The following is a 12,187-nucleotide window of genomic DNA, read 5'->3' as shown; positions in this document are numbered from 1 at the left end:
CTAGTGTTTATGTACCAAATGTGCTGACATAGAGGAAAGGTCTCTGAGGGACAGAATTTGCCAGAAACTTCAGCCACAGTTAGGGGAAGGCAGGAAGGAAAGTGAAAGACTAACAAAAATGACCATGAACAGAGATCTGGAAACATGCATTCTATTTTCTGATCATGTAAAAGCAGTATGTCAGAAAAGGAAGCAACGTATAATTGATCTCAACATCCTATTTTTTAGGTAAAAGGAGTGACTTACCATTTCTACAGCACAGCTGTAGATGAGTTTCTCTGCAGTTACACTGTTGATTTCATCAATGAATCTTTGCTTGTCCGAAAAGAAACGATTTAACTTTTCAGTCAACTTCTTGCACATGCCGATACAGAATTTGTATCTCTCATTGAGGCTTTTCACAACTGAAAAAAAAATAAAATTGAAAGAAATTAATTAAAAAGATGCCCAAACTAAAAACAGAGTCTAAGTTCAGCATGCTCAAGCATTGGGCAAAGTTAATCTGTTTAAACTTGTTATCCTAACATTTATTTACTTTGCCATTTCTAATAATGAAGAATATATCAAACCATTTCCTTTGCAAGTTCATAACTGTCCATTTCTTAGCAGCTGTTAGCTGTATCTTTGTTTACTATCAGAATTGTGCAACTGTACATATCCCACAATTCTCTTGTATAGAAGAAAAACAAAAATGTTGCAAATTCTCAAGTAAAGCACGTGAGGTTGGTTATGCTGCACCTACCTTGCTTAACAGCAGTGGATGGGTTCAGTTTCCCCGATTTGACCTGTGCTTTGGCAAGATGCAGAGAAGATGCCAGTAACTGGGCTGCTTTCATATATAACACAAGCTGCTCTACTTGTCTGGGGGGAAATAAGAATAATTATGTATTAAAAAAAAACTTTCTTGAACACATTCAAGCCATTCAAGCCTCAGGCAGACTCCGATTTTATCATTATCCTACACAGGACCCAGCAGCAGCAGAAAAGGAAGACATTAAGAATGCAACTCCACCCCTCCTTTCCGTCCACAAACACCCTGACACTGGTTGAGAGTGCATCTGCTTTAATGTAGGCATTTTTTAATGGAACACATCTTTGTGGTGGCTGAAGTCAATGCTGTACCACAAGCAGCTGGGTGTATTTTTCTTGCTCTGTCATTTCCTATGCCCATGGAATCCTCACAGCTGTGGAAAGCAAACACACTTTGCAGGGTGTTTGTACCTTTTTTTTTCAGGAAGAAGGCAGGAAGTGGAACTGCCCTTTCCCACCACTTCAAATTTCTCCTGTCTCTCCTTGTTTTTGAGTTTATTTTAGGGCTGACTGGATACACTGATTTAAGGGCAAGGATGAAAACAACTCTCCTCTTTTTAGCCTTCACTTCAGCACAGCTGTTTCAGCCTGGTCAGCAAGACCACAGAGGGCTCAGATCTTCAAGTGAGATAGTACTCTTATTTCCAGATTCAGAAGTACACTACTGCACAAACCTGCAAATCCTCATCGCTTTCCCCAGCTTTGTGGTAGATCAGAAAACAGAATTCTCTCATTTATATGCTAGCAAATGTATTCTTTGCTATATACTTCTAATGTACTTTCTGTTGCTAAAAGTGCATTCCTGTAAAATCAATCGCTCCAATGAAAATGAGGGCACAGTTTTCCCAAATACATTTGTAATCTATCTGATACTCACTAATTCTTTTGCTACTATCCGACCACGCACTTACCCCCACTCTTTGCTTAGTTGGCTGATCTGATCAACAACTATGCTCTCTTGGATTTGGTACAGTGACACTGCAGAAGTACACAGGTCTGGGTTTCCTCCCCTTAATGCTGTCAGATCCAGAACACATTCTGTGAATGTCAGCATCATGTTTAGATGACGCAGTGTATCTGTATGTTCTCTCTGTCAAAAGGAAACAAGACAGCAGTTTAACCATTGAAAGTCATAAGGCAAGTAAGTACACTTAGAACTCTTTTTAACCACTTGAGGTTCTTTTGGTATGCTAATTCTATGCAGAAAAAACAGAGTCAGCAGCAGATATTTCATAATCAAATGAGTCCAAAATGATCAACAGATACTTATTTGTTCTTCCTTTGTTAATGATTTCAAGATACTGGAGCTTATACTTCAGAGTCTTTCTAAAAAGCCAGAGGAACTGGGACATGGAGTTCTGTGTTTCCTGAAACCTGAGCAACTAAGAGAATCACAAGTGGGATGTATTACTTGTTATTATATTATCAGCAACCCAGAAGTATGCTTAGCACTTGTGTGAGAAGGCAGGAAGAACATTTGACTTTTATTATACAACAGACTTGATACCTATAAGAGAATCAATCTGAAGATTCTTACTTATCTGCTTTGCTCTAATTTACAGTCAGATCTAGAATTACATTGTACTGAAAAGAGTCTGTTGCCAAATTTTGCCACTTAAACCAAACAACTTAAATTGGAGCCAACAACTCACTGTTTATTGACATCTAAAACAGACACTACATGCATTGATTCTGTTAAAAAAGAAATAAATCTACCTTCAAAACAAACACATCTAAGCAATATTTGTCATCTTTTCATGAGCAATGCAGTTCTAAATACGTTTTAAGCTCTGTCCGTGGGAAGAATACAGGGTATTGTCAAACATCCGTATTATAAAACATAGATTTGGTAAGTACCCAAACACTTTCCAGCAAGATGTGAATAAGAAAATAGAACAGCGATCCGTCCTATGAAATTTATAGATCAAGGCCAGCATTCTGGTGGAACACCACACCAATGAGTGTTTTTAAAGCATCATTCCACCACAGATTAAAAAAATAAAATAAAAATAGAATACTCTTCCCACAAGTAGGATGTAACGTCATCTACTGACTGTGGAGAAGCAGTTAGAAACAACACCCAGAGGGACATTGCTTCTGTCAGCACCCACATCCAGAGACCTGGCATTAAAACAGAGGCCTCTTTGGAGGGCTCTGGTGAACGAAAGCAGTCATGCTCCTTTGGTTACCTATTAAAATACAAGAAATGCCAGGAATAGCTACCAAAGAGAAATAGTCACAATTGATGCAGGTGTATTTTCAAGATTTTAAAGAGGAGTATCTGAGATAGAGAAGAAGCAGCTACCAAGCGCACTGAACAGTCACATTTTTACCAGGTCTCTGTTTTAACTGTGTTATAAAACATTAAATTGTTTTTCTATACCTCCATTAAAGTTTCCTCAGGCAATTCAGGAGCTTCAAAAGTGATAAAGCCCTCTAAGCTGGGAGGCGAAGTACCATAAGGCATGTACTTCAGACTTGGAGCTGCCTCGGCTCCCGGAGGAGAAGAACCCATATAAATACCAGGAGGCGAACCCATATATACACGGCCACTAGTAGAGCAGAGAGAACCTCCAGAACTGTTTGATCCAACTACAAGAAAAATAACACACACACATTCAGTCTAATAGGTTGTTCCATCTCACAGCTCTGGGGCTGCAGGTGATAGCAAATGACAAATGAGTGGGGACCACAGATTCACTCTTCGGAGGCTCTCTTCATTGTTCCTTGCATCACTCTGTAGAGAACGCAAGGGCTACACCTTTTAATGTACAGTGATGATTTATAAAATGGATTCAAGAAAACTGGCTGTCAAGGATTCCAAGGCAGACAGTCCAATAGTACAGACCCAAAGGTTTTGTTGCAGTTCACAAAAGCACAATGCTGCAGATATAGACTCCTGCTCATCCTGAGCAGATCCAGGCCTCTACCTTGACATTTCTGTTATTTAACAATATAGCAAACATGCTGAGATGAAGTCAGCTCGCACATCTTTCATCTTGCTTCTAGTATAATGTACTTCAGTGGGCAAAAATACACAATCAGAAATCTAACTATTTCTCTCCACTTTTGCAATAAATGCTGTTAAAACATCCCTACAGGGGAGGAAAACAGCGCACTCAAGATGTTATGCACCGCTGCATGGTAAGCTGGTGCCTCTGGCCCTTTTTTTGGGAGACAGAAGGCAGAAGAAATCTAATGTATATCTCAATTCTTACAGAGTGCTTTTTTTTGTATGGCCCAGAGGACCTGTTGTGCAAAGCAGCAAGCAGGTTACTGCTGCCAAGAGATGGGCAAGTCTGAACAATGTTTCACAACAGCCATCAGCAGGAAGACTTACCTGAGGTGGTTCTTGTTCTGAGGACCATATGGGTGCAGGTAGGAGGGGTGGCACTGCTTGGAGGGGACCCAACAGTAAACATGACAGCCCGAGAACCTGCCCCACTTCCCATGGAAGGAGGTGCCACTGCAATGCCATAGGCCCCTGCTGGGGCTGGAAGAGAAAATTTCCACAAGTTAGTCCCTATTACATGCAATCACAGACTAGCAATTATATACAGAAAACTGGAGTATTGCAAGACAACATACATGTAGATCCAAGATTTGTACTAGTAAGGAGTAATGGCAGCAAAAAAAACAAGTCAAGTCCTGCAGCAAAAGCTGCAACAGAAACATTCTGAAGACAGGTCCTGCAGGTCTAAAGACTAGCCCTGTCTGCGGAACTCCTTCCAACTGCTCAAAACCAGATCTCCTGTTGGCCATTTGTGGCAAGGTATTGGCTGTTCAGGGGGAGGAAGGAGAAGGCAACAAAGTAAAGAAAAAAGAACCAGAATTACCTAAGCTGACTTTCAGTTGAAAACAAGCTGGAATTAGGAAGTGAAACAGCCACAAATGTACTGCAAAACAAAAGCCTCTAGCCAATCCACGACGCAGCAATATTTCTTACTTAACACAGAAACTGATGCTTTCTCATCTCCCTTATTTTAAAAGTTATATTAAAGAACTGGAACATATCTCCTTAAAGATAATAATTAAAAAAGCTTAAGTGTCTCACCCAGCAACTGAAGTTGGAAGCAAAACTATCTGGTTGGCTGAAAAAATCTATACTATATACGGACCACTTAAATACATCCATCTGTTCCTTACCTGTATCCATTGGTCGCTCTGTATTCAGGCTGTCTGTACTGCCTTGGTATAACTGGCCACCGAGGGTAGTCTTTACCTGTTGATCTGATAGCTTCCCAGTACTAACAGATCTAGGCAGAAAAAACATGCATGTTCAGTAAAAAATTAGGGCAAAATTTTCCTAATTTGCAGCAGATTTTTGATATTTGTTACAGTGAAGCTTTCAACAGAAGTACAAAATGACTGGAAACCTCACTGTTCATAATGGACATATTGAGATAGAGATATAGAGGAACCCTTTCATCTTAAAAATGAATATTGCCAATTTTCCATATAGACTTTTGAAGCAAAACTGAACAGACTTCTGAGAGCTGATGAGACTTGCACAGTCAGATAATCAAAACCAAAAGGGACTAGATAACAAACTAGATAACACAAAGTGCTTCAGGAAGTCTCTGCAATATTTATACACAGTACAAAAAGTTTGTTGTATACACTAAATATCACCATCTCCTCACAGCCCGTTTTTGCATGCTTCACCCCTCCAATTTGCTGTGTGCAATGTACATTCTTCTCTCAAATTACTTATTCTGCTTTCCAGGTCATAAATACTGCAATGCCTACCTGCCAAATGTAGCTTTACTGTGCTGCTCTCCCACATGCTTTTCACTTCCTTGTGTTGAGTGAAAGTGTGCAAAATCCCTTGGTTCACTGATGTCTTTAGGCTGCAATGGAGCATCTACAGATCCCTGTCGATTAGCCAGGGCCAGCAAGTTTGAGGATGCTTGTGTTTTAGGTATTTTGAAAGGAGCTGTTGCCTTAAAGAATAAAAAAAACAAGAATATATTAAAAGAAAACAAACCACCACCACCAAAAACCATAAGGTTAGGACCTCACTGGGAACAGTTTCAGACGTGTTACCACTTCACATTTTACAAACAGTGGTAAACTTAACCAACCTTAGTAGGAGAACCAATGATCGTTGGTAATGGAGTTTTGAACAGCCAGTCCGAACTCCTCGGTGATGATCCCATGTGCTTGGTGGGTGATGTTCCCAGGCTACCTGGCCTACTTGGCTGTGGAGAATGACTGTAACCGTACCCAGCATAGGATGGGCATACTGGGTCTGAATGTTGCTTTCTGAGCTTCTGCTTGTTTTGGTAAATATCTGTGAAAGTAGGAGCACTTTGTAACCTGGCTCCCATCAGAAGTGACTGTGGAGACTGAGATGGTGGTATTGGAGAACCTGTAGGAATGAAAAACAAAAAGATTTCTACATGCAGTGCTTGGAAACATATCAACGAATCTCAAAGACAGTAGAGATCATTAATCTGAAAGGAGGTGGGGATGCTCTACTGAGATACATGTTTGATTATCAGCTCACTAAATGGCAAACAGAATGGATTTATCGTGTTGACTATATGGACTAGGGCTACATACACTTCATGCGACAACACTCATATTCAAGCTGCCAAAGAGGCAAGATTGCAGGGTGACAGCTGTACTGGCAGCTGCAGTTCCTCTGGCAACCTACATCAAGACAAATAAAGTGGTTGGAATGGCATAACCAATGCTAAAATTTCAAGCATAGCCACCAAGACTCTAGATTGAAAAGAGGTTCTCAAGTATTGCAATTGCATTCTTGTAAACAACACATGAATACAATGTTGCATGTTAATGAATCCTTTTTGTTTGTAATAATTTGATCTGCAGACACAAAAGGCTGCTTCTCTCACCATTTCTGTAAGAAAAATAGGTATTTAAAAGCAAAAACCTTAATCAAATTATTCAAATAAAACATTCTGGGATCATTACTTCGGGCACCCATTTATTTTTCGGTTGTCAGATCGTTTTACAAAAGCTCATTATGTACAAAGAAAGTCCACACGTCAGTATGAATGCAAAGTTACTCATAAAGCAAATCAAATGGAAGAACTATAATCAAACATGTAAGCAGAGGACTGTAGGGAAACACGCCTATGAACATCTTGCCTACCCAAAAGGTTCTCCTTCCTCTTTCAATATAAAGAATCCAGTATTTGATTAAAATGGTACCTCTTCCTTGTGGTATTTTTAAGTTTCAAGAGGAGAAACGGTGCAGTTACAAATAATACATAAGGCTTCAGTTCTGTGGTCACAGCTTTCCAGATAAAATGTAAACCACTGTAACCTCAAAGACCTGACACCGAAGTGATAAAAATTCCACTTGCCTTTAAACAAAAATGGCAAAGCTTAAACTATTCTATTTGTTCCTAGGTTGTACCATGACTTAGTATGCAAAATTTTCAAGAGCTGGCCAAGGCAACCTTCCAAGATTGCTTTTCAAGCACATATTTGTGAAGTGGAGCCGATCTCAAAGATCTTGCAGTTTGCTCACTAAGTGCCCAGCTGTTAAGCCGCATTTTGCAACCTTCTTAAGCTAACACTCTTGGTAGTTAGACTTTGAATATAAGCCATTTCATTTTGATTCCATTCCTCTACACTTAAACAATGTGCCTTAGCATCAACTTTCTGCCTGAAGCTCCAGCAGAGTATTCCAGTCTACTCTTCACTGAATTCCCTATACTCATGAAACTTCAACTCCACTGAAATCAGTCTGCCTGTCTGTCCCATAGACAGTATGAAGCGACATTCACCAATCTCCATTTAAAACGGGAATAAAACGCAGTAACTGCGTTGCCAGCTGAAGATTTAAACTTTCCAGCTGTTGTTTCAAAAAGCAGCCTTAAATTTCCCTGGTTGCTGTTCTAGTGCCATTCCCACCACTGGGTAGGCTCCTGAATTCAGACCAGTGGCAGCAAAGGGTAACTCAATTAGTTCAGAAGCTGTATTAAGACAGGCATCTTTAGTCCCTAGAGAATCTCTGTACAGATGATCTCACTTCACCCTGAAGCAAAGACAAATTACCCATTTAAATGCTGAAAAGCAGACATGCTGCAATTTGTGGTATTTTACAAACAGAAATAACACTGCAGTCACTGGAAATTAAGAAACAATAAAATCAAATAAGAATAGATTGCAGGAAACAAAGAAAAGAAATATTAAATTCACTTAGAGACACAAAAACAGTGCTATCCCAAAAGATGGAACAAAAGAGCACACACTGCTTTGTTTTCTCTTCATTTTCCCCTAAGCTTTTTTTATTTTACTTTTAAAACATATGAGACTATTTCAAATCTGAGGCTTTACTCATTCCTTGTTTGTTGAGATTACCAGGGACATAACAATTATGAGGGACATTTTTAAGACATGTCATAAAAGTTATTTAATGTCCAGAAATTTGAAATATAAACTCCAAGAAATGAAGGTTATTACCTCCAGAGAACTTTTGGGAAGCATTAAAGCAGGAAAAATAATACACATTGTAGTTTAAACACTATTTCTTAAAAGGTCAAAATAAAGTGCATATCTTGTATTCTGGACAAAGAAGAGCTTGCATCTAAGTTGTGTGTGCAGTAAAAGTACCCTCCCACCCCTGCTGCTGCCAACTTGCATGCTGTAACAACGTACAACTTGCAAAGCTCACTCTAAGCTTAATAATAGTAACATCAGATTCCTGACAATTCCCTAAGGTAGTGATGAGAACATGCCATACACTGTACACTGGTACTTCTTTTCTAAGTGCTGGCATGAGAATGCTGGTCTACCAAAATCAGATTCTTAGGAACAAGTTATGACCATTCATTATAATCTCATCTATCCCATTTCATCCCTTGTTAAAGACAGGTGTTAGCAGAGTGGCTTTTCGTTCTGGGTAAAAACAAAATAACTAAACAACAAAACTTCTGCTATTCTCTGATTGTGTAGGCAATTAAATATGGAGAAACAAGTCCTCATACAGCCAAATCCAGGCTGAGTTTCTGCAGAAACTAAGTGCACAGTTTACCAAGTGCTTCCTATTATCCCACACTAATGTAATACTGCCATTCCTCCTTCATAAACTGTGGAAGGTTTAATCCAAACTGTACTGCTTGCATTATTGTCTAAAGTCTCTTACCTGAGAAGTTTCTGCTCCTAGACTCATGTCCTTGAAGCTGTCCACAACAACAGTGTCCGAGCTGCTCAGGTATAGTTCCAACTAAATAAATAAAAGCAAAGTGTGAAGTTATGCTTTATACTTCACCTACATATTTCTTCAAAGAGAGGGTGATCAAACACAGGAACGGGCTGTACAGGGAAATGGTGGACCCCCAGCCATGGAGATGTTTAAGAGACATGTAAATGTGGTACTAAGGGACGTGGTTTAGTGATGAGATCTGGTAGGTCAGGCTGATGGTTGGATTCTACTATATTGAAGGCCTTTCCCAATCTACACGATTCTATGATCTATTTGGGCAAATTTCAGTTTAAGCTTTAAACAAGAATTTGTTTTCTGAATTACTGCTCCAGCTAAATCCTCACTAAGAATGAGTAAGAATTAGAACTGGAGCTTACCTAGTGGCGAAGGAGAATATGGTCTTGAAGATCCTGTGGATAACCTACGCCCAACGCCTTGCGCGGTGTCAGCTGGTATTGGAGAACAGGAGCCCATCTTCATGAAGCCCATTGGGCTGGTATTTGAGCGTCTCACAACCCCAGCTCTTAAAAAAAAAAAGAAAAGAAAAAAATAAAGTAGTTGTTTAACACACTATAGCAACTGTGGTTTCCTGAGATAAGATTCTGAATTCCCATAGGAGTATAATGATCAATTTTAAAAAACAACATATAACAAACAACTCTGATATTTAAACAGAAAGCTTTGAAATCGAGGCTTATTAAGCTAATACGTTAAGCCTCCCATTCTGAAAACAAGATACCATTCCCTTTGTTCATACTGAGGTTTTGCTGCCCTTTTTTAAAACAAAAAGAAACTAAGTCACAGCAGCCTGCCTGTTAACTGGAGAATCTTTAAACAGCTCTCTCTTAGGACGTGGATTCCTGATATTCAGACATGAAATTCTGAATTTTACTATTGAGTGAGACACATTGATGTAAATGCTCATCTTTATAGGAAAAGGAATTTACTGTAAAGATTATAACAAAGTTTTACGTATTAGACTTGGTATCAAGTTCAGCCACTGCCAAGAGATACTGTAGAGAAAGTGTAGAAACAACTGCAAAATCAGATTGTGAAAATAGAAGTTATAAAATAAAAGAAGGAATTGTGTTTTTGTAAAGAACTCCAGAGTTCTCAGCAGTCTGTTCCTGAGTCTTTGACATTTACCATCCCGTCCTGTTGACTGTGAGGCATAGAATAAGTCTAGCACACTGGAGCTTTGTATTAAGACGCTAGTTAATTAGCATGCAAAAAAAAGTTGTTTCCTTGATATTTGACAAAACAACGCATTCAACTCATCTCTGCATGCGTGAAAACAGAACCCAACTTATTACTGACTTTCTGGTATATGATGTGACACCGCATATTACACAAAGAGAAACCAAAAAGAGCAAAACTTCATCTTTTTATCTTACTCGCATTGCATTTGAGCAAAGGAACAAGTTCATTTTGTTTTACTGAAAAATGTCAACTGCCCATTCAACAAAGACTATTATTTCTCATTAAAATGCCTCTCTATTATGGTGCTGTGTTGGGAAAAAAAATGACATAAGTAAGAAAGCATGGACATCTGTTAGAGAACAAACACTAACTAGAACCAAAGAAAAGGAGTGAAAACTCACCTTGGTGATCCGTGGGGGTTTGACACGGGGCTGGCAGTAGAGGAGAGGTTCTGTTCTATACGCTGGTAATTCCGTAGCTGAGTAGGAACTGGGATAGGTGCTGTTTCGCTGCGAGGGGATACAGAAGGCTGGCAATGCCTGAAGTTGGAAGGTACAAAGAGAGGAGGTGAACAGAGGCAGGCAGGTCTTTCACTGAATTGGACCATCCTCAAAATTTCAAGAAAAATCTGAGAAACGGAAAATCTGACTCCATGCTCCCTGCATGCAGCATGATCTTAGCCTGTCCTAGTCTAGCTCCGGCACTTCGCAGAAGGCAGCTGAGAACTGTTTGTTACTAACTGCCTTTCTTACACAGGCTGAAAGTGCTGCATACTTTGTTATGCATCACAGCAATCTACAGATCCCTTTGCCTTCCTGCCAATCCGCCTGCTCTGTTTACCATGCTTCAAAATAGCGTTCTAGGAAAACCCTCTGCACTAAGAACAGGAAGTTCAGCAGCAGGGCTGGAATGTGTACAAAAGCCACTAAAGCACAGAGATATCCCATGAGACAGAATGAACTTGCAAAAGGAAAACATGTTATGTAACCAACCCCTGACAAAACGACCAGAACCACACACCTGAACATTAATCCACAGACGCAAACTGCAGATTAGTATTACCCAAGTTCAACTATGTGTCAGTGACCCGGCTCACCTCAGTGTACTGCCAGATAAGGGAATGAAACCGCTACAGTGTAATCAGTTACCAACGCTTTTAAAAGATTTAGACAAAAAGAATTTCAAAGTCAAGGACTTTTTGGAAGATAATCAGCTCAGTATCTGGCCCTGTATTGATCAACACTTCAGAGAATAGAAAGGCAAAGGTTAGTGATTCTCAGAGGAGATGTGGAAAAAGTTCTGCCACGAGCTCTAGAAAACAAGCGATTACACCACTATGTGGATACAGCTGAACAGAAATCTGGATTTATGACTCTGTCATACTCCCTTTGCGACCTCTGAGAATGAATTACAACTTCCTAATACACACAGTTCTCCCTTAGCAAAAGAAAACAACTTGTCCTTTTATTGCCACCCAGTTCCTAGATACTGAGTAAGCTGAAAGCCAGCTCGAACAGATCTGAATTAATCTGTACCAACACTTTTTCGCAGCCTCATGAGTATCACTGATTTTAAATCCATACTCACTAAGTTTGTCAGCACAGAGAGTAAAAGTAGGAACTAACCACAGAGGAATGAACTGCCTCCACTTATTCTGCCTGGAGCCTGAGGAGCATCACAGCTTCCTCTACTTGCCACAGAGCAGCTTAATTATGGGTACAATTCATATAGTTTCATCAGTTAATCAGAAAAATTCACTGTTTCACGGGGCATAACAACATTCTGAAAAAAAATCACATGCTATTGAAAGAACGTTTCACAGCAAAAAATAACCAAAAACCAAAGCATCTGGTAGATATTAGATACACACACTGCCGCCTTGAGATGACGTGCCAAGCAGTCAGTTACTGCATTTATTCAACCAATAACTAAATCAAACTGTTGTAATACAGCCACTGAAAATATGACCAGTAGGCACCTGTCTCTAACCACAAA

The 12,187-nt window shown here is 39.6% G+C and overlaps 1 protein-coding gene across 1 annotated transcript in view; it reads right to left on the bottom strand.

Moving 5' to 3' along the window:
* Nucleotides 1-12,187, bottom strand: part of ULK2 (unc-51 like autophagy activating kinase 2) — a 36,587-nt gene that overhangs the window by 2,347 nt on the left and 22,053 nt on the right. Inside the window, exons 16-26 of the mRNA XM_072353592.1 lie at nucleotides 10,594-10,731; nucleotides 9,370-9,515; nucleotides 8,933-9,013; nucleotides 5,895-6,181; nucleotides 5,560-5,753; nucleotides 4,957-5,066; nucleotides 4,151-4,303; nucleotides 3,194-3,402; nucleotides 1,722-1,900; nucleotides 743-861; nucleotides 247-404 (exon numbers count right to left, since the gene is read on the bottom strand). Coding sequence (XP_072209693.1) covers nucleotides 247-404; nucleotides 743-861; nucleotides 1,722-1,900; nucleotides 3,194-3,402; nucleotides 4,151-4,303; nucleotides 4,957-5,066; nucleotides 5,560-5,753; nucleotides 5,895-6,181; nucleotides 8,933-9,013; nucleotides 9,370-9,515; nucleotides 10,594-10,731 — 1,774 coding nt within the window. The remainder of the gene's footprint in view (nucleotides 1-246; nucleotides 405-742; nucleotides 862-1,721; nucleotides 1,901-3,193; nucleotides 3,403-4,150; nucleotides 4,304-4,956; nucleotides 5,067-5,559; nucleotides 5,754-5,894; nucleotides 6,182-8,932; nucleotides 9,014-9,369; nucleotides 9,516-10,593; nucleotides 10,732-12,187) is intronic.

The sequence above is a fragment of the Excalfactoria chinensis genome, chromosome 19 (assembly GCF_039878825.1).
Source record: "Excalfactoria chinensis isolate bCotChi1 chromosome 19, bCotChi1.hap2, whole genome shotgun sequence".
Classification (NCBI taxonomy): Eukaryota; Metazoa; Chordata; class Aves; order Galliformes; family Phasianidae; genus Excalfactoria; species Excalfactoria chinensis.
The sequence above is the reverse complement of the archived record's forward strand: the minus strand, read 5'-3'. Positions and strand labels throughout refer to the sequence as shown.